The 22,636-nt window shown below is 52.5% G+C and overlaps 1 protein-coding gene across 3 annotated transcripts; it reads left to right on the plus strand.

Annotated features, from left to right (window-relative positions):
- The first annotated feature begins 393 nt into the window (after positions 1 to 393).
- On the plus strand, positions 394 to 21,898 carry C8H1orf210 (chromosome 8 C1orf210 homolog). Of its 3 annotated transcripts, none has more exons than XM_030573761.1 (6): positions 397 to 478; positions 3,215 to 3,347; positions 8,282 to 8,382; positions 12,759 to 13,266; positions 15,642 to 15,797; positions 18,747 to 21,898. In XM_030573761.1, exons 3-6 carry the CDS (start codon positions 8,296 to 8,298, stop codon positions 19,061 to 19,063), a joined length of 1,068 nt encoding a protein of 355 aa, XP_030429621.1. In that variant the 5' UTR covers positions 397 to 478; positions 3,215 to 3,347; positions 8,282 to 8,295; the 3' UTR covers positions 19,064 to 21,898. The 3 variants fall into 3 exon arrangements, with proteins under 3 accessions (XP_030429623.1, XP_030429621.1, XP_030429622.1); XM_030573762.1 differs by having other exon boundaries at positions 397 to 439; XM_030573763.1 differs by lacking the exon at positions 3,215 to 3,347 and having other exon boundaries at positions 394 to 439.
- Positions 21,899 to 22,636: the final 738 nt, after the last annotated feature.

Genomic DNA, 22,636 nt, shown 5'->3' on the forward strand with positions numbered 1-22,636 from the left:
CTATAATTGGTGTTTACATTTATCCTGAATGAAAGACAGCTGTTACACCCACCATCTTCTGCAAGGTTTCACCCAGCCCCTAGGAATGCACAAGATACAGGACAATTGATATTTACCTTCTTTGTAAAGCACTTTGAGATCTAAAGATGAAAAGTGCATTCAGAGTCCTCAGCAGGCAGCATGAATTCATTTTGCAGCCCTATCTCCCTGTTACCTGCCCTAGACTGGACTCCTCTGCTGCGTGCCAGGCAACGTGCAGATTTTAAGTGCCAAGAAGGCAGGGGAGAGGCTGATTACAGTTAATCTTTAAACCAGTTCCATTTACCTTTCACCTTTTCACATTCACTCTCTATTTTCTGAGACTCCACCTTCCACTCCCACAATACACAGACCCAAGAAGAAACCAAGAGGCAGCAGGCGGCCAGGCTCAGCTCCTAAGGTAACTGCCTGGCCTTCCCCTTAGCAGGGAACATTTGGGGTGAGTAGGGGTGTCAGGCGGGGGGGGGGAGGAGGAGGAAGGACAAAGCTCATTTCTGGTTTCCTGGTCAGATCCCTAGTGCTGATGGCCTCTGTGGGCGCTCTCTGCTGGGGAAATGGCAGGCATCTGTTCTGGGAGTAAAGGTGACAGTGGCCTGTGCTTGAGGTCCATTGTCCAGCACAGTGACAAAGCAGCCTCTACATTTCTGCTTGTGCTGAGGCTCCCAGCTATGGGTTCAAACTACACCAGGGAGTGTGACCACCTGCTCTGCTGATGCAAATGCAGTCTGCAACCACAGCACCATGGTCTGTGCAGGCTGGCACAATTTTAGAGTCCACATCTGCAAACCTAGCTCTGTAACCAGCTAGGTTTGCAGCTTGCCAGGGGAAGCCTCCTCCAGCATTCAATGTAAGCTAGGCCTGTCCCCTAGATCCTGGATCCAAGACTCTTCTAACCCCCTTCTCTTCTACACATAACCCAGCAGGGCACCTCCTGCCTTAGCTCTTCCCCACCAGAGGCTCAAAAAACAAGGGCTTGGACCCCAAAATTCTGAAACTTAAGAACAAATACCATTTGTGTTCAGATCTGTCGTTCGACTGTTGAACTCCCCATGCTCACCCGCAGCATGTGTGAGAATTACTGTGGTTAATGCTGCCAAACTTACTCCGGGGATTTTGGCCCCTGCAGCAGGAGCTCTTACCCCACATCTGCCCCCCGCCCAGTCGTTCTGCCCCCACAACTACCCAGCCCCAACATCAGTTCTACCGGAGTCTAGCCCCATGGGGAAGGGGTTGGAATGGGGGCAGGGGTGGAGTGGGGGCAGGGCTGAGGGGGGAGGTATCAGTAATATGGCCCTCAGGCCAATGTACTGGTCCTCATGGTCATTTAAGTTTGAGACCCCTGGACTAGAGCTTGAGCCCCACAGACCTTGAAACTTAGCAACATTGCTGCCCCCTTACTCTCCCTCTCAGTGCTGTCCTATTTCCCTGTGCTGCCCCCATCAGCACTGACCCCTGACCTCCTGCCCCACCCTCCTCAGCACCGACCAGTTTGGTGCTTCCTGGCCCTTCATCCTCAGCACTGCTCCCTGACCTCCTGCCACAGCCCCTCCCTCTGTGCTGCTCCCTAACCCCTCCTCAGCACTGCCCTCCTGCCCCTCCCCCCATGCTGCCCTATCAGCACTGACTCTTCCCCCTTAGTGCTGCCCCGACCCTCCCCAATCAACACTGCCCCCTGCCCCCCTTTGCAGCTCCTGCCTTACTCCCCTCAGTGCTACCCTCCTGCCCCACCCCCAGCACTGCTCCTCCCCCCATGCTGCCCCCTGCCCATCCCTCCTCTGCACTGCCCCTCCCCCACCCCCTCAGTGCTACCCTCCTGCCCCACCCCCAGCACTGCCCCTCACCCTCTGTGCTGCTCCCTGACCCTCCCCCCTCAGCACTGACTCCTTCCTCTGACTCTCCCCCATCAGAGCTGCCCTGTTCCACTGCCCCTCCCCCCAGCACTGACACCTTTCCCTGACCCTCCCCCTATGTGCGACCCTCCTGCCTCACCACCCAGCACTGCCCCTCTCCCTTTGTGCTGCCCCCTGACCATCCCCTCAGCACTGACCCTTCTTCCTCTGTGCTGCCCCCTGAACATACCATCCCTCTTCACAATGATTCCTTCCTCTGCCTCACCTCCCTCAGCGCTGTCCTTCCGACCCACCCTCCTCAGCACTGACCCCCATTTGCTGCTCCCTAGCCCTTCCCCTTAGCACTGACCCCTTCCCCTGATCCTCCCTCTCTGCACTGCCCCCTGCCCCACGCCTTCAGTGCTGTCCACTGCCCATCTACTCCTTCCTTTCTACTCACCCCCTGGCACTTCTCCCCTCAGCACTACCTCCTCCATCTCCCACCCCAGCACTGCCCCCTGCCCTTGTACTCCTCTCCCTGGGTATCTCCCAATGCTCTCCGTCCTTCTAATCCTCCTGGATATATCCTGCCTCATCACCTGCCCTTCCACATATGCCCTGGCCACCTCCCACCTCTAATTCATGCACAGTTCTTCCAGATGCAAGAGGTTAGTACGTAGCATCATTTGGATCTCACAATCCACTTCTCAATGCTTTCTTAGGATCATGATTTCAGATACCCACTCATGGACAGAAGGACAAAAATCTTACCGCCTATATCCCGTGAGCTTTGTGAGCCAAAGAGATTTAACCCTGAAATAGTTACAAAAGCCTGTGTGCCAAGAAGCTTCAATAAAAGCAATGCTCTGAGCAGAATGACAAACAGGTTCCCCCACGACCCTGGGCTCTCCGGTTCTTGGGACAGGCACAGCCAGCAGTAACACAGACAAGAGCAGCTGACCTGCACTCCAGCAGGAGATCAGGTCATTGCAGAAAGAACTTTTGAGAGCAAGCAGCAGCCAGAAAAGCCATTGAGGTTCAGAGATTGTCGACTCTGACAGATGATGTCCAATGCGATGATCTCCACTGCTTCCATTTTTTTCATGGAGTACTTTAGGTTTACAAAGCATTGTACAGACATTGCCTAATCCTCACACCAGCTATAAGAGGCAGAGAGCTGTGATGGATGGCAGGAGAGAGATCACTTGATCATTACCTGTTAGGGTCACTCCCTCTGGAACACTGTGCATTGGCCACTGTCAGTAGACAGGATACTGGGTTGGATGGACCTTTGGACTGACCCAGTGTGGCCATTCTTATGAGTGGGTTTTATCTCCATTTTACAGATGGAGAGACTGAGGCAGAGAGATTGAGCTGCTCAAGACTGCACAGCAAGTCCACCCCAGAGCCAGGATTAGAACTCAGGTGTCCCTGCCTTCTGCCCTTGTGCTCAGCCTGCTGGACCAAGCACTCTCTCTCGTGAGCTTTATTAAGTGGCTGTAGTAGTTTGTAGTTGTCAACGTTATGTCTTATTTGGATTTTATTTAAAAAAAAAAAAAGGCAGATGTACCAGAAGTGCTTGGAGTCAATGGACACTGGTCCCTGCCATGGGACAGGATCCAGGGAGGAAATAGTCTGGTCTCTTCCCAGCACAGGCTATGTCACACCCAGAGGCGGTGGGTTATATGAGCTTGAAGTGCCCAGGCTCTAGAAATATTCAGGGCCGGGTGCCCTGCTCCAGCAATATTTGGAGCTGAGTCTCTCCCATGACCGTGCCTGGATTGGGCCCCGGCCCCGGCGGGTCTCCCCCCACCGCCCCACCCCGCCGCGTCCCTGCCTGGAGTGGGTCCCGGCCTCTGCCTTCCACACCTCCCCCTGCGTCCCCCCTCCGCCGCATCTCTGCCTGCTCCTCACGCTGCCAGAGATCGGCTCCCAGCAGAACTGCTGTCTGCTGCCCCAGGGTGCTAGTGCCTGCCATCCACTAATGGCAAGGCAGGCTGCCTTTACCCTGCTCTTCTGCCCTAGCCCTGAGCCTCTCCAACGCCCCAAATCCTGATCCTCAGCCCCAACTCTCATCCGCCTGCACCCGAATCCTCTGCCCCAGCCAGAACCCTCATCCCCCTGCACCCGAATCCTCTGCACCTGCCAGAGCCTTCATCCCCCTGCAACCTGATCCTCATCCCCAGCCAGAGTCATGCCCCCACATCCTGATCCTCAGCCCCAGCCAGAACCCTCATCCCCCCGCACCCTAATCCTCATCTCAGCCATAGCCCTCATCCCCCTGCACCCTGATCCTCAGCCCCAACCCTCATCCGCCTGCACCCTAATTCTCTGTCCCAGCCAGAGCCCTCATCCCCCCACACCCTGATCCTCATCCCCAGCCAGAGCCCTCATCCCCTCACACCATAATCCTCATCCCCCGCAAGAGCCCTCATCCCCCTGCACCCTGATCCTCATCCCCAGCCAGAGCCCTCATCCTCCCGCACCCTAATCCTCATCCCCAGCCAGAGCCCTCATCCCCCCGCACCCGGATCCTCTGCCCCAGCCAGAGCCCTCATTCCTCTGCACCCTAATCCTCTGCCCCAGCCAGAGCCCTCATCCCCCTGCACCCTGATCCTCATTCCAGCCAGAGCCCTCATCCCCCTGTACCCTAATCCTCATCCCCAGCGAGAGCCCTCATCCCCCTGCACCCTAATCCTCATCCTCAGACAGAGCCCTCATCCCCCCGCACGCTGATCCTCATGCCCAGCCAGAGCCCTCATCCCCCCGCACCCTAATCCTCATCCCCAGCCAGAGCCCTCATCCCCCTGCACCCTGATCCTCATCCCCAACCAGAGCCTTCATCCCCCTGCACCCTGATCCTCATCCCAGCCAGAGCCCTCATCCCCCCCGCACCCTGATCCTCTGCCCCAGCAAGAGCTCTCATCCCCCTGCACCCTAATCCTCATCCCCGGCCAGAGCCCTCATCCCCCCGCACCCTAATCCTCATCCCCAACCAGAGCCTTCATCCCCCTGCAGCCTGATCCTCATCCCAGCCAGAGCCCTCATCCCCCTGCACCCTAATCCTCATCCCAGCCAGAGCCCACATCCCCCTGCACCCTAATCCTCATCCCCAGCCAGAGCAGTCATCCCCCTGCACCCTAATCCTCATCCCCAGCCAGAGCCCTCATCCCCCTGCACCCTAATCCTCATCCCAGCCAGAGCCCTCATCCCCCTGCACCCTGAGCCTCATCCCCAGTAAGAGCCCTCATCCCCCTGCACCCTGATCCTCTGCTCCAGCCAGAGCCCTCATCCTCCCGCACCCTAATCCTCTGTCCCAGCCAGAGCCCTCATCCCCCTGCAACCTGATCCTCATCCCCAGCCAGAGCACTCACCCCTCCGCACCCTGATCCTCTGCTCGAGCCAGAGCCCTCATCCGCCTGCACTCTGAGCCTCATCCCAGCCAGAGCCCTCATCCCCCTGCATCCTAATCCTCATCCTCAGCCAGAGCCCTCATCCCCCCGCACGCTGATCCTCATGCCCAGCCAGAGCCCTCATCTGCCTGCACCCTAATCCTCATCTCCAGCCAGAGCCCTCATCCCCCTGCACCCTAATCCTCATCTCCAGCCAGAGCCCTCATCCCCCCGCACCCTGATCCTCATCCCAGCCAGAGCCCTCATCCACCCGCACCCTGAGCCTCTGCCCCTGCCAGAGCCCTCATCCCCCTGCACCCTAATCCTCTTCCCCAGCCACAGCCCTCATCCCCTCGCACCCTGAGCCTCTGCCCCAGCCAGAGCCCTCATCCTTCTGCACCCTGATCGTCATCCCCAACCAGAGCCCTCATTCTCCTGCGCTCTGAGCCTCTGCCCCTGCCAGAGCCCTCATCCCCCTGCACCCTGATCCTCATCCCCAGCCAGAGGCCTCATCCCCCTGCACCCTGATCCTCATCCCCAGCCAGAGCCCTCATCCTTCTGCACCCTGATCGTCATCCCCAGCCAGAGCCTTTATCCCCCTGCACTCTGAGCCTCTGCCCCTGCCAGAGCCATCATCCCCCTGCACCCTGATCCTCATCTCCAGCCAGAGCCCTCATCCCCCTGCACCTTAATCCTCTTCCCCAGCCAGAGCCCTCATCCCCTCGCACCCTGATCCTCATCCCCAGCCAGAGCCCTCATCCCCCTGCACCCTGAGCCTCTGCCCCAGCCAGAGCCCTCATCCTTCTGCACCCTGATCCTCATCCCCAGCCGGAGCCCTCATCCACCCGCACCCTGAGCCTCTGCCCCTGCCAGAGCCCTCATCCCCCTGCACCCTAATCCTCTTCCCCAGCCAGAGCCCTCATCCCCCTGCACCCTGAGCCTCTGCCCCAGCCAGAGCCTTCATCCTTCTGCACCCTGATCGTCATCCCCAACCAGAGCCCTCATCCCCCTGCACTCTGAGCCTCTGCCCCTGCCAGAGCCCTCATCCCCCTGCACCCTAATCATCATCCCCATCCAGAGCCCTCATCCCCATCCAGAGCCCTCATCCCCCTGCACCCTAATCCTCTTCCCCAACCAGAGCCCTCATCCCCTCGCACCCTGATCCTCATCCCCAGCCAGAGCCCTCATCCCCCTGCACCTTGATCCTCATCCCCACCCACAGCCCTCATCCCCCGCACTCTGAATCTCATCCCCAGCCAGAGCCCTCATCCCCCTGCACTCTGAGCCTCTGCCCCTGCCAGAGCCCTCATCCCCCTGCACCCTGATCCTCATCCCCAGCCAGAGCCCTCATCCTTCTGCACCCTGATCGTCATCCCCAGCCAGAGCCCTCATCCCCCTGCACTCTGAGCCTGTGCCCCAGCCAGAGCCCTCATCCCCCTGCACCGAGCCTCATCCCCAGCCAGAGCCCTCATCCCCCTGCACCCTGATCCTCATCCCCAGCCAGAGCCCTTATCCCCCTGCACTCTGAGCCTCTGCCCCTGCCAGAGCCATCATCCCCCTGCACCCTGATCCTCATCCCCAGCCAGAGCCCTCATCCCCCTGCACCCTAATCCTCTTCCCCAGCCAGAGCCTTCATCCCCTCGCACCCTGATCCTCATCCCCAGCCAGAGCCCTCATCCCCCTGCACTCTGAGCCTCTGCCCCAGCCAGAGCCCTCATCCCTCTGCACCCTGATCCTCACCCCCAGCCAGAGCCCTCATCCCCCTGCACCCTGATCCTCATCCCCAGCCAGAGCCATCATCCCCCGCACCCTGAATCTCATCCCCAGCCAGAGCCCTCATCCCCCTGCACCCTGAGCCTCTGCCCCGGCCAGAGCCCTCATCCCCCTGCACCCTGATCCTCATCCCCAGCCAGAGCCCTTATCCCCCCGCACTCTGAGCCTCTGCCCCTGCCAGAACCCTCATCCCCCTGCACCCTGATCCTCTTCCCCAGCCAGAGCCCTCATCCCCTCTCACCCTGATCCTCATCCCCAGCCAGAGCCATCATCCCCCTGCACCCTGATCCTCATCTCCAGCCAGAGCCCTCACGCCTCTGCACCCTAATCCTCATCTCCAGCCAGAGCCCTCATCCCCCTGCACCCTGATCCTCATCTCCAGCCAGAGCCCTCACCCCTCTGCACCCTGATCCTCATCCCCAGCCAGAGCCCTCATCCCCCTGCACCCTGATCCTCTGCCGCAGCCAGAGCCCTCATCCCCCTGCACCTTGATCCTCTGCCCCAGCCAGAGCCCTCATCTCCCTGCATCCTGATCCTCAGCCCCAGCCAGTCATGCCCCCACATGGTGATCCTCAGCCCCAGCCAGAGTCATGCCCCCACACCCTGATCCTCAGCCCCAGCCAGAGCCCTCATCCCCCTGCACCCGAATCTTCAGCCCCAGCCAGAGCGCTCATCTCCCTGCACCCTGACCCTCTGCCCCAGTTCTGAGCCCCCCCGCATCATGAACCCCTCATGCTCAGCCCCAACCCTCATTCTCCTGCATCCTGATCCTCTGCCCCAGCATGCACCACCTCCCCCTTCCTACACCCCCACCCCCAGCTGAGCCTGCACCCAAACTCCCTCCCAGAGTGTGCACCCCTCACCCCTTCCTACACCCCCACCACCAGCCCAGAGCCTGCACCCAAACTCCATCCCAAAGCCTGCAGCCCTCACCCCCTCCTGCAGACCCACCCCATGCCCCAGCATGGAGCCTGCATCCAGCACCCAAACTCCTTCCCAAAGCCTGCACCCCTCCTGCACCCTAATCCTCAGTCCAGGACCTGCACCCCAGACCTCCCCCTGAAACGCGCCCAGAGCCTTAGGCAGGTGGAGGCGGAGTTTGAGGGGCAGAGTTGGGGGGCGGCTTCTGGGTACCACCAAAATTTCTACAAACTTGCCTCCTATGGTCACACCATCATTTCAGTGAGGCAGGGCCTGGAGACTTCTGTCCCCCACAACCTCCCTGTGACTCGTTTCTCTATTGTGCAGTTTCCTGAAGCCAAATGGAATGTGTCTGGTACCTTTGTGTCTGCAGCCTTCTCTGTGTCTGGCCTGCGGCAGCAGGACATCCTTGCAGCATTGACAGTAAGGTGGGTATGGAGGACTCTTCACAGGACTCAGGGTAGTCTAAAAGCACCCAGGAAAGGGGCTCAGTGACCCAGGAGGTCCTGTCCAGCCCAATCAGCTGAATGCAAGACAATGAAAAATACCATAGAAAGCTGACCCAAACTGCAAAAGGGACCAGGAGAGATTAGAGTAGGTTCTGCGTGCAGCGTGAAGCAGTTCCATACAGAAATGTGTAAAGTGATACATGTGAGGAGGGAGGGCTACCAAGAGGTGTGGTGGATTCCCCATCATTTGGAGTTTTTACAGCAGGGATCTCAAACTCAATTTACCTTGGGACCAGTGCCAGTCCTCAAATCCTTCCAGTGGGCCAATAATGTCACTCATGCCGCCCAGAACCTGCTCCCCCACCAAACTCTACCCCCAACCTGCCTAAGGCTTGGAGTGAGTTTGGGTGGAGGAGGAGACCTGGGGTAGGGGACTGGGGTGCAGAATGCAGGCTCTGGGATGGAGTTTGGGTGGTGGTGGGGGAGGAGGTCTGGGTGCTTGGTGCAGGCTCTGGGATGGGGCAGGGGGTGGGGTTTCAGACTCTGAGAGGGAGGCGGGAGAGGGGGAGGGGTGCAGGCTCTGGGAGGGAGTTTGGAGGATGGGAGTGTGTGGGAGAAGGGGGTGCAGGCTCTGGGAGAAAGCTTGGGGCAGAAGGGGGTGTGGAAAGGAGGAGGGGTGCAGGCTTGGGGAAGGCGTTTGGGGCGGGAGGGTGTGTGTACGAGGGGGGGTGCAGGCTCTGGGAGAGTTTGGGGGCTGTGTGTGTATGGGAGGGTGCAGGGTCTGGAAGGAAGTTTGGGGGATGGGGGTGTGTGGAAGGGGGAGGGGATGCAGGCTCTGAGAGGGAGTTTGGGGGTGGGAGGGGGTCAGGAGGTGCCGTGCATAGTTTGGCCTCCAAGGCGGGGTGGGCCAGGGGGCCTCCATGTACTGCTGCCCCCAGGCATCGCCCCTGCAGCTTCCCATTGGCCACAGGGGTGCTCGGGACTGGGGCAGCGTGTGAAGGCACAGCCCTGCCCCATCCCAGGGCCACAGGGAGGGGCTGTCAGCCATGTGGAGCAAGTAGGAAGCCGCTCAGCACGGTTGTGCTGCTGGTGGTGGGTGGGGCCCCAGGCCATTTTAAATCGCCCGGGGAGGGCCCGTGGGCAGCAGGTGGGGCCAAGGGAGAAACCCGGTTTCAAAATTGCTGGAGCCCCACGGGCCACACTGGGGAAGTTGTCAGGCCGCAGATGGCCAATGGGCCGGGAGTTTGGGACCCCTGCTGTACAGTGAGATTAGAGCATTTCTTAGAATGAAATGGCCATTCATCGATTCCAAGGCCAGAAGGGACCATTGTGATCATCTAGTCTGACCTCCTGTATAGCACAGACCAGAGAACAGTCTCATAATAATTCCTAGGGCAGATCTTTAAGAAAATCATCCAATCTTGATTTAAAAATCGCAATGATGGAGAATCCACCATGACCCTCAGTAAACTGTTCCAATGTTTGATTACTCTCACCGTTAAAAATTGCCTTATTTCCAGTCTGAATTTGTCTAGCTTCAACTTCCAGCCATTGGATCCTGTTACGATTTTCTCTGCTAGCTTAAAGAGCTCATAATCAAGTATTTGTTCCCCATGTAGGTACTGGTCACCCCTTTAACTTAACAGAGAGGTTAATAGATGGAGCTCCTGGAGTCTGTCACAATAAAACATGTTTTCTAATCCTTTAATCATTCTTGTGGCTCTTCTCTGAACCTCTTTCAAATTTATCAACATCCTTTTTGAATTGTGGACACCAAAACTAGACACAGTGTTCCAGCAGCAGTCTCACTAATGCCAAATACAGAAGTAAAATAACCTCTACTCCTACTCAAGATTTATGCTTCCAAGGATCACATTAGCCTTTTTGACTACAATGTCACACTGGGAGCTCATATTCAACTGATTATCCATGATACCCAAATCTTTTTCCACATAAGTTTCCCAGGACAGAGACCCCAATCTTTAGAGCCCTGCAAATCTGCAGATATCCACAGGACATGTTTGCAGATTGGATGCGGATAAAAATTTTGTATCCACACAGGGTTCTACTCATTTTGTAAGTAGGGCCTACATTCTGTGTTCCTAAACATTTACATTCAGCCATGTTAAAATACATATTGTTTGCTTGCACCCAGTTTACCAAGCAATCTGTCCTGTCCATAGGCGCCAACTTTTCCCAGCGGTTGGTGCTCGACCCCCTCCCCATGCCCCCTGCCACGCCCCATTCCAACCCCTTCCCCAGCCCCCACCCCAACTCCACCCCGTCCCTGCCCCTATCAGACTCCTTCCCCAAATCCCCAGCCCCGCCTCTTCCCTGAGCGTGCCGCATTCCCCCTCCTCCCAGTGCTTTGCGGCGGCAAGTGCTGAGGGCTAGGAGGAGAAGTGGGGCTCTGGCACGCTCAGGGGAGGAGGCAGAGGCAGAGTGGAGGTGGACATGAGCTGGATCAGGGGGTGGGGCGGGGAGCTTGGCTGCCGGTGGGTGCAGAGCACCCACCAATTTTTCCCTGTGGGTGCTCCAGCCCCAGAGCACCCACGGAGTTGGCGCCTATGGTCCTGTCCTCTTCATTATTTACCACTCCCTCAATTTTTATGTCATCTGCAAACTTTATCAGTGATCTTATGTTTGCTTCTGGGTCACTGATTAAAATGTTAAATAGTATAGGGCCGAGGACTGATCCCTGAGGCACCCCACTAGAAACACATCTACTCGATGATTCCTCCTTTACAATTATATTTTGAGACATATCAGTTAGCCAGCTTTTAATCCATTTAGTTTGTGCCATGTTAATTTTATATTTTTCTATTTTTTTAATCCAAATGTCATATTACCAAGTCAAATACCTTACAGAAAAAGTCTATTAAATCAACACTATTACCTTTAACCACCAAATTTGTAATCTAATAAAAAAAGATATCAAGTTAATTTGAGAGGATCTATTTTCCATAAACCCATGTTGATTAGCATTACTGATATAACCCTCCTTTTAATTCTTAATTAATCAAGTTCCCTATCAGCCACTCCATTATCTTGCCTGGGATCAATGTCACATTGACAGGCCTATAATTACCTGGATCACCCCACTTACCCTTTATAAATATTGGCACAATATTAGCTTTATTCCAGACTTCTGGAACTTCCCCAATGTTCCAAGACTTATTGAAAATCAACATTGATGTTCAGCAAGGACCTCAGCCAGTTCTTTTACAAGTCTTGAATGTAAGTTATTTGGGAGTGCAGATTTAAAATGTCTAATTTTAATAGCTGCTGTTTAACATCCTCCTGAGATGCTAGTGGAATGGAAACAGTTATCATTGGAGGACTACATCATCTGATTTTTCCTAAATACAGAACAAAAATATTTATTGAACACTTCTGTCTTTTCTATATAACTATTGATACTTCTACCATGTCTATCTAGTAATGGGCCAGTATCTTTGTTAGGATTCTTTTTTGTTCCTTATATACTTAAAAACTTTCTTCTTTTTGTCCTTAACTCTGCTGGCAATAGCTTTGTCCTCGTGTTGCTTTGCTTCCCTTATCAATTTTCTACCATTCCTAGCTTCTGTTTTATATTATCATGACCTTCCCCTTTCTTCCATTTGTATTATATTTATATATCTGTTTTCACCTCCCCTCTAAGCCAGGTTGGTTTAAAACCCTTCCATAAATAGTTAGATAGATGCACTCCTACACGTCAGCCACTCTGGCTTGCTTACTCAGTCTGCACAGGCAGATGTCTGCTGGTGGGCCCTCACCTGGGAACTGGAAGTGCAACAGCCCCTGTAAGAAACACGGTCCAAGCAATCAAGCAGTGCAGTCCACTTCTCAGGAAGCTGGAGACCCTTGAATGAATTAAGAACACTGGACAGAGGCAGAGTCTGAAAATCCAAGGGGAGGAAGGAGGGGACACACATTCCAGTGCTAGATGGTCACAGGTTTGGAAATGATCCTGAATGATAAATACCACTGGAGGGGATGTCCAGCAACTTTGCACATCCCACCCATCTACAGTATCTGGGCTTCTTCCTCCACCACCCCTTTCTTCTCATGTTCATCTCACTATGTAAAATGTGTTGTGATTATAGACCCACAGCAACCCAATCTGTGCTGGTTTTTATCTAATTGTACTGGCCTGTGTCAGAGACTGGATATTGGACTAAAAGGACCATTGGTGTGATCTGCTCTGGTAGCTCCTATGTTCCTAAAATTATCTGTTTTTCTGTAAAACTCTGCAACAATTAAAGTAATGAATTATGTTTGAATTTTTTGAATTTCACTGGAGAATCCTACCAGGGATGCAGAACCCCCTCATATAGATAACAATATTTTCTTAGGGATGGGCTGACTGCAGTGGAAAGAGTCTTCTACACACTCCAGATTCCCTTCCTGGAAACATCACCAGCTTGGACCTTTCCTTCAACTCCTTGGCAATGCTCAGAAGTGGGACTTTCTTGATACACTTCCCTTCTCTACGTGTTCTAAACCTCTCCAACAACATCATTCCCATGCTGTATCCAGCAGTCTTCTCTAACCTCTGGGCACTTCATCTGCTGGACCTGAGCAGCTGTAACATCTCCCACCTTCACCCAGAAGCTTTCCAGGGCTTGAGAAACCTGCACACGCTGCTCCTGAAAAACAATAAGCTTCAGATTCTGCAGCTGCCTGCGTTCCTTGCCTTCGGGGCCCTTGTCCATCTGGATCTGCAGAACAATGATCTGCTCTCTATGGATGCACTAGTCCTGCAGCTGATGGAAAGAACCCATCAGATCCTGCTTCAGGGGAACCCCTGGGTCTGTAATTGTTCCATGTATCCTTTCCAGCAATGGCTACAACAAAGAAAAGGTGAGGGAAGGACTGAGAGCAGGGCTACCATAGGTAAAGAGGGGGGACTGAAGTGTAAATGCCCTGGAAGGCTTCATGGAAGAATTACAGAAGTAATAGCTGTAGAAACCCTATTTGGTCATTTTATTCCATCTCTTCTGATTAATGCAGGCTTATTTTCAGCAGACTATTTTCTAGGGTTTCTCTAATCTTTTTTAATCAACTGAAAAATCACTCTGAAAGCTTTTATTTATTGTGGTTACAAGTAATGCCCAAGATTCCTAGAAATGATGTGTTGGAGAAAAGGCTTTTTTTCAGTTTGGCTAAGATTTTGGAAATGGACACCTAAAGTTCACCTCCTAATCCACATTTTGGCATCTGAATAAATGGCCAGATTTCAAAAGTGCTAATCACTCAACAGCTCCTATTATCCACTTCAGTGGGAGCAGGACTTCAAACCTCAGAGCCGTTTTTGAAATGGACTAGATTTCATGGTGACAGTGTCCCTTTAACTGTTGACATTTCTATCACAATGTGAGATCTTGTCTACACTGCAAGTTAAGTTGAACTACGTTAGGTCGATATGTAGCCACCACAGTAATTAGTGTGTTTTTTCAGGTCCACACTAATTTTTCCCCGTGGGTGCTCCAGCCCCAGAGCACTCATGGAGTCAGTGCCTAAGCCTCTCACCTTCGCTGCCCAGGTCTCGCAGCCGAGGCTGTCAGTGCTGGGCAGCGGGGGACTCTGGCTGTGAGCCCCATGCGGGGCTGATAGCCAAAAAGCAATGTAAGTAACCCAGTGTCTACACTGACACTGCATTGCCCTGTCTACCTCAACCTAACCGCTATGCCTGTTGCAGAGGTGGAGTTATTAAGGCGACCTACCAAGCGACTTACATTGGTGGGAGCTACATTGTAGCATAGATGTTTACAGGGCTTAGTCAACGTAAGCTGCTGTATGTCGACCTAGCTCTGTAGTTAGGGTTGCCAGGGGTCTGGTTTTCCATCGGGACTCCTGGTCGAAAAGGGACCCTGGCAGCTCTGGTCAGGGCTGCTGACCAGGCCGTTTAAAAGTCTGGTTGGTGGCGCAGCGGGCCTGAGACAGGCTCCCTGCGGCTCCTGGCAGCAGCGACATGTCTGCCCTCCAGCTCCTCCGTGTAGGGGCAGCCATGGGGCTCTGCACACTGCCCCCACCCCAAGAGCTGGCTCTGCAGCTCCCATTGGCAGGAAACCATGGCCAATGGGAACTGCAGGAGTGGTGACTGCAGAGGGAGCAGTGCGCAGAGCCACCTGGCCGTGCCTCCACGTAGAAGCCAGAGGGGAGATATGCCACTGCTTCTGGGAGCTGCTTGAAGTAAGTGCTGCTCAAAGCCTGCACCCCTGACCTCCTCCTGCATCTTAACCCCCTGCCCCAGCCCTGATCCCCCTCCCACCCTCTGAACCCCTTGGTCCCAGCCCAGAACACCCTCCTACACCCCAAGCCCCACATCCCCAGCTAAGTCAGCACCCCCAGCCAGAGCCCTCACCCCCCCCACATCCCAACCCCCTGCCCAGCCCAGATCCCCCTCCTACACCCCAAGCCCCACATCCCCAGCTAAGTCAGCACCCCCAGCCAGAGCCCTCACCCCCCCCACATCCCAACCCCCTGCCCAGCCCAGAGCCCCCTCCCACACTCCAAACCCCTCATCCCTAGTCCCACACCAGAGCCCGCACCTCCTGCAGGAGCCCTCACCCTAACCCCCAGCCCAGAGCCCCACCTGCACCCTGAACCCCTCATTTTTGGCCCCATCCTGGAACCCACACCCCCAGGCCAGAACCTGTACCTTCTCCCACATCCCAACCCTCTGCCTCCACCCAGAGCCCCCTTCCATACTCCAAACCCCTTGGCTCCACCCTCCAGCCCGGAGCCCCCTCCTGCACCCAAACCTCTCATCCCTGGCCCCACCCCAGAGTCCTCACTCTCTCTCTCACATCCCAACCCCCTGAGCTAGCCTGGTGAACAGAGGGAGGAGGGGATGGAGTGAACTGAGAGTGGGACCTCAGAGGAGGGGTGGGACAGGGTGTTCAGGTTTGTGTGAGTAGAAAGTTGGCAACCCTATCTGTAGTGGAGACCAAGCCTAAATATATTTGGTACTTTACAGGTAACAGGCAGCTCACTTTCACAGCAACTCCTCCCACTAATTTTGCTTGTTGCCGATGGCTCCATATTTAGTGATTTCTTCTCTTGTTTCTTCCATTAGGTTTCACTAGAAGCTGAGAACAGACTAAGTGGGTGGGCATTAGCAGGTGCACCCTCTTGTGCTCTTTATATAATAAAGAAGACCTCCCTCCAAAATGGGAATGGGTGGGAAGGTGGAGCCCCCCTTCCCTGCAACTGAGTCAGGTTTTGTCTCCTAGGTGTGCAAGTACTCTGTGCCTCTCCACCAGAACTCCAGGGCCAGGAGGTCAAGACCCTGAACTTTCAGGATCTGGGCTGCAGGAGAAAACAGTGGTTTCCTCAGGCTCAGCCTTCACTCAGAAGAAAACTGCTGGCCACAGTGCAGAGAAATGACAGTAAGTTGTGCAGCTACAGGAACTCTGTTCCCATGTGAATGCTCTAACTCCCTATTTAATCAGTTTTCCTACCAGTGGCATAGTCCCAAAGTATATACCCCACTGATCCAGTATGTGAGGTCTGAATTCCTGCTCTGCCTCCTAACTAACTCATCATAAGATTTTGGTTCACTTTGTTCTGCTAGGTTTGGATTGCTCTGCAATGTAACTAACAGTCCTGGCAGCTACATGCATTTGGCAGCATCAATAGCTAGAGAGACTGCCTGAGTTCTGCTCTGGACCTTGTCAGAGTGAGTGTGTGGTGTCCTGGCTGGGGACAAGGGCTGTAACAGTCACATAGGGTATGTCTGCACTGTAATTAAAAACCCACAGCTGACCTGTGTCAACTGGCTCCAGCTATGGGCTGTTCAGTTCTGGTGTACATGTTGGGCTTGGGCTGGAGGCTGGGCTCTAGGACCCTGCAATGGGGAATGGTCCCAGAACTTAGGCTGCAGCCTGAGCAGGAACATTTGCTTTACAATTAAACAGCTCCTTGGCCTGACTCCAAGTCAGCTGGCATAGGACAGCTTGAGTGTCTAATTGCAGTGTAGACATAATCTTAGGGCAGGGGTTTTCACAACAAAATTTTTGGTGGCCTCAGAGTGCAGCCACCAACTCTTACTGCTGGCCACAATGACACTTTTCCCTAAAGTTATTAAGTATTTTAGGAAAACCAAATGAAAGAATCAGAAATACACGTCCAAATCATTGTAATTTATTTATGTAGGGTTTTTTTACTGCAGACTCAATAATTAAAAATAACACCGTGAAAAGTGATATTTGTATGTTTGTTAATATCACTTATCACAGCCTCCCAGCTAGCTACTAAGTGTGCTGTGAAAAGTGATACTTACATGTTTGTTCATATCACTCTTCTGAGCAAGCACCAGGACAAATTAAAGCCTGGATGGGGGGGATTGTAGGGGGAGGCAGCCAGGGCCCATGGTGATGGGGGAAGGGGGTGAGCCCCGCCACCGCACAGCCAGAAGTTGGTGCCTGCTCCCATGTGGCCGGAGGCCAGAGTGCATGGCTGGAGCCAGGGTCCGCTCTCGAAGCCCTGCAGCCAGGCTCCCAAAGTCCCGTCAGTGGAGCCTGCTGCCCAACCACGCAAGCTTCACTGCCCCTTCACCCATGGTGGGTTGAGAACTCACCTTGCTCCTGCAGTGTTGTGCCCTACCTGTCTCCAGAGGTGGTGCAGGGCGGGGCATCAAGGAGCAACAGGGAAGGAGAAGGGCTGCTGTTTTGTGCCTCCCCACTCCCCTCCCCATCACTGCACAGGAGGCTGTTGTGGCCACAGGAAAAGCCCCCAGTGGCCACATTTGAGAAACACTTTGTTGTCAGATAAAGCATGAGATAATTTTACGCAACAAAAAAAGGTTACTAACCTCATCAAAGTTATTAGAGACTCAGATACTACATGACAGGCACCAACGCAATACAGGAGCCCAGAGGTTAGTTAGTGGGAGAATTATGAAATCTGAATGATCTCTTGCCATCTGAGCAGGTTAACTATCCCTCCCCCAAGACCTTATGCTGAGCTGCAGATTATCCTCTTCTAGAGTTTTAAAGAAAATTCTTCAGGAAAGGTCAGAACCTACCCAGTGTTAGTGCTTGAGAGAAACCATTTACATTAGCAAAACTGTGGCAGTTTACACCACTTATTCCAATGAACAGCTGCCATTTAACAGCTTCTCGGTATTTAATGAAATAAATACCTTCCTCATCACACTGTTTCCTAGACAAAACATTTGCAAATTCCAGTATTCCATTCAACAGAGTGGAGAGCCATCCTTTTGTTTTTCTCAGGATTATTCCATTTACACAAATCCTGGCGCTTTACATTCAAGTTATAAGAACATAACATAAGAGCATAAGAACGGCCCTACTGGGTCAGACCAAAAGTCCATCTAGCCTAGTATCCTGTCTTCTGACAGTGGCCAGTGACAGGTGTCCCAGAGGGAATGAACAGAACAGGTAATCAAGTGATCCATCCCCTGTCCCTCTTTCCCAATTTTGTTAGGCTTTATCTTCACTGCCTCCCCCCCACAAAAAGTGTTAACTAAGGCACATTAATCATCCAACCTTAAAATCCTAGTGGAGACAAGGCATTGTAGTATTTACCACAAGGCAGCTAAGCTATACCCTCGCCTGTGACTGACCTCACTTATTTATTATTTTTAACAGTGAAGACACAGCCAAAATTAGGATGTAAAGATGTGTTAGATTAGCTGGATCCATCTAATTAAAACCTTCAAAGCTAAAGACAAAGCAAACTGTAACACTTGCTCCGCTGAGACCTTAACTTGCACAGCTTGCACCTGCTAAAGAACTATTTGCTTTGTCTTGACTTAAGTTTTATAAGGTTTTATGGATGGAGCCAGATAACGTGATCTAACATACCTTTAAATCCTAACCGAGCCAAAGCCTTGGTAAATTGTCTCCCAGTCATGAGATTGTGTGTCCCCAACCCAAATTATGTCAGAAAAAGTGATTGAGGGTTTTAACTATTAGTAACTCTTCCAAATTCACTGATATATAAACTCCCTTGTTCCCCTTTAATAATCAAACCCTCAATTTCCTTTCATACAAAGCTGTACATGCTTTAATGGTGTTTTCTGTTAGGCTGAAAATTTAAAAAGCACAGGCAACTTCAGAATCACAGGTCTGAACACACTGGGCCCAATTCACCATGCAATCATTTGCACTCATGCAAAGAGAATGTGAAGTAGGTGTAAAATGCTACCATTCTGATAGGCACCATTAAGCAGCACCATTGTGGCTCATGGAGCACCAACCCAAGTATTCACCCTGTGTCTGTGGTAGTAGGTCCTGGCAATCCCTCACCCATCAGGAAGATACTGGTGAGACATGGGGATTCCCTGACTTACTCAGTCTCTCTTTCCTCTGCAGCAACCACCACGTCGCCTGCAGGGAAGGGAGGGAACAGCTGGCCATACTTGGTGGGCTTCCTTGTATCAGCTATTGGCATCTCCATCCTGATTGCACTGGCTGCAAAGTGCAAACTATTCCATAAGAACTTTGCCAGCTACCGCCACCAGCCACTGCCTGACACCAGCTCGATGGGAGGCAGCTATGCTGAGAGCGGGGTTGCCTGGGGGGAGAATCAATCCATGCCTAGTGCTGCTGGGCTGCAACTGGAGGATGATGATGGCTTCATTGAAGATAACTACATCCAGCCAAGTGAACGGCTGCAGGAGGAAGACTAATTGGAGCCACATTCTCCCTCTGAGGCTGGGACTTCACCCAGGCTCCCCTCCCAGCCATCCCTCTTCACTTTCTGGGGCCTGGGCTTTCAACTCCTGGCCTGTCATTTCAGCTCTCGGAAGCCCAGGACCCCCACCTCCACTCCGAGCCTTCCTTCTCCATCGAGTTGTCACTATTCTTGTTTTAGCTTCCACTGTTAACTTAGGGGGTGGGACCAACATGAAAAAAGGAGGAGCTGAGAAGTGACATGAGAGAAGGGTGTGATGAGGAAGGGGTCAGCATGGGAGAGGGGATAATGGGAGCAGAGCTTCCTGGGAAACTATTAGGGTCCAATTTTATCTCTGGTGTAACAGCACCAACTTCAGTGGTGTTACACTAGGGAACAATACAGCCCACAGTGCAGGGAGGTCTGCCTTGGCACTGAAAACAAACTGCTCTTTGCATCTTTGCTTCAGTATTTGAAATGCCATAAAGCACAGTGAAAGCCAGCCTGGTGCAGCCTTTGCTCCTAGCATGATGCCAGGGAGAAACCCCACCCTCAGCACTAGCCTCACGCACCCTAGCCTGAGCCAGAGTTCCAAATGACCAGCACTGAGATAGACACACTCCAGCACAGACACTTCTGATTCTGAGAGCCTGGTGACATCACACAGAGAAGACAAAGACTAGAACATCCCCCATGAAACCCTGACTCTCTGTAGCCTCCAGTGACTCTGCCCTGGAGAGGGAGGTACTGCCCATCAACACGACAAAGCCACTAACCTGTGTATCAAGCCTGCTTTCCGATCCTAGCTCATATGAGAGCTCAGAAGCCATAGGAGGGGAAATGCCAGGGACAGTTATAAGAGGAGCATCTGGGAAGCAGTCTGGTTGTGGTGCCAAATGGGCTCTGCTGTTTAACCTGAATGTATGTGGCTGCACAGCTTGTCTCACTGTCATGGCTCCTTCCACTTCAGAGCTGAACTTTGAGTTTATTCCTTTTGATTGGCTGCCCTCCTGGTTACAAGCCCCAGCACTTGCTGTGTGAGCTGGCTGCTGAGTTCTGAAACAAGATTAATGAAATCTCTAACACACAGTGATGTTATCATTGTGCCTATCATTATCCTGAAGGGTCCTAGCTTTACAGGCTGCATCTGTGGGGATGCTTCATCCAAGGGTGAAATGCAGCCATCTCTTTAAGAGAACAGGAGGCAAAGGAGAATCCTGGGTCTAGTAGAAACTGCACAAGCATATGTCAACCTAATAAAATACACATTTTTTAAACTTTGTGTGCAGGGTGAAGACAAGCAGCTTTCTCTATTTATTTTGTGCAAACCTCCTCCTTCCTCACTAGTGTTATGCTGTTCACATGTATCACACCTGGTAAACTCCTTATGTCTTTGTTTCCTCTGTAGAGTGTTATATGCAAATATTAAATAATCAAACAGATTCATGGAACAGGATAGAAGTCCCAGAATTAGAACGGGGACAAAACACTCGGGTTAATACTCCATTCCTTAAAACAAAGCGTTCTGAAATCTTAAATTCTTTGGGGGAAAAAAATCAGCTGATTCCAGGAAGGATAGCACCAAGAAACTAGCCAAATTTTAGGGGTTTAGGGACACTATTAGGGATTTCTAACTATCCCCAGCTGGAATCCCCTCTTTCCACAGACCTGTGATCCTGACCTCATCTCTGACCTGTCATTTCACCTTAGCATGATTCCGTCAGAAAGAGGATTACAGGGTTGGGATTCAAAATCAGTTTGTGTTTCTACTCTTAAAATTGCTTTCCCAGCTTGGCTTGTTCCAACATAATTTAACTGCTGGGAAAGCATTGGTGCCAACTATCCTGATTTTATCATGACTCATGATATTTGGTGTTTTCCTTAAGGTCCCAGCTCCTAGAATCACGTGAATTGGGTCAGGTCAAAAGCATGCAGAGGGAAGAAAGGGACAAGAGGAAGATAGTGAGGGCCTGGAAAGATCATACAAGGAAAGGGAAGACAAAGCAGGATTTCACATGTGTCAACCTAGGTTGCTCGCTGGCTCAGTTGTGATGCCCAAATGTCCTCACTGGTGTGCTGAGGTCTGGGCATCTCCAATGATCCTTAAAGTTCATCATCAAAGGACAGTGTCTGGAACAAAGCAGAAGTTTGTTGACCATTCCCCAAGGAATCCCCCAGGAGTCCATATTTTTTCTTCCCAAAGTCTCTTTTTAGAAGTCTGTGAGGGATGCAATGGGTCAAATAGGTCCTTACTGTTCTAACCTCCACTGGACCAGAACTGGGTGTGTCAGAAATTAGGCCTATTATTTTCTGGTTCCTATCCCCTCTTGTTTACAGTCTTGACCTCACCATAATCCTTGTGTCATATCAGTCATCCTTTTCTGTTTATACCAAACCAGGCTGTCTCTTTTTCATATATGCCCTTCTATAACATTAATAGTTATGGATTCTTGTAACATTTTTATGAGCTTTCATCCACTTCCCAACAATTGAGCTCATAGTGAGGATAGCCCTACAAGACCTCAATAATTAGAACAAGTGACATGATTTTTTTGGGACCTGACTCATAACTTTTGACTGTCTGAGGCTGACCATAATGGGGACAAATGAGATATCCCTGCAGGTAGGTGCACTATGTGAGTCTCCCCCGGAACCAATCACCACTGACCCCACCTCCTCATTATCAGAAGTCTTCCCTGTTTCTCAATCACCCCCACCTCAGTTCTGCACTCTCTGTTCCTCTACCATAACCCTCCTACCCCAATCTTCTCCTGGCCTGCATGTCCCATGCAGTCCACCTACCCCTCTCTGCCAGAAACCTAGACAAAGATCATGTGACTCACAAGAGTTGGAAACACTGCAACTCTAATCACTGTAATCAGGAGAGAGTGGAGCTCACTTACCCTCTAAGGCACTGTTCAAATAGGAAAAAAAATAAGAGAAAGATACAGGCATGAATTAAAACAGCCTTAGCGGTGCTCTAATTAGGTTATGTCTACCCTACGAAATTATATAGACCTAACTTAAGTCAGCTCACAGCCCCCATAGCTATTAAGTCTCTTGTGTGCATGCACACTTGGTGCTTTGCTTTGGTGAGGCAGGTCCTCACCAGGAGTGCTTGTATTGATTGGATTGTCAGTGTGGGGCATTGTGAGATGGCTCCTTGAGGCCAGCAACCATCAACCTAAGCAAAGCAGCATCTACACTGACACTGCATCGACTGACTCCATGCCTCGGCGCTGAGAGACACTTGGGAGCCAAATTCAAGAGAAGAGACTTCATAGCTAGGCCAACACAAGGCAGCTTGCCACCCTTACCTTGTAGTACAGACCAGGCCTTGGTGTGCAGCTGCTAACCCTAACCCTGCCCAGCAAGTCTCTGCCACCCAGTCCTCCCCATCCCTTCCTCTGCCCTTCTTCCCTCCCCTGTCGTCCCCACCCCTCGCCCCCATCCCTTCCTCCCTCCTGCCCTTCCTTCCCACCCCTCATCCCCTGCCCTTCTTCTCTCCCTGCCTCCTCCCCTCGCCCCCATCCCTTCCTCCCTTGCCCCCCTCCCATCCTGCCTTCCTCCCTCCTGCCCCCAGGCCTCC

The sequence above is a fragment of the Gopherus evgoodei genome, chromosome 8 (genome assembly GCF_007399415.2).
Source record: "Gopherus evgoodei ecotype Sinaloan lineage chromosome 8, rGopEvg1_v1.p, whole genome shotgun sequence".
Taxonomy (NCBI): domain Eukaryota; kingdom Metazoa; phylum Chordata; order Testudines; family Testudinidae; genus Gopherus; species Gopherus evgoodei.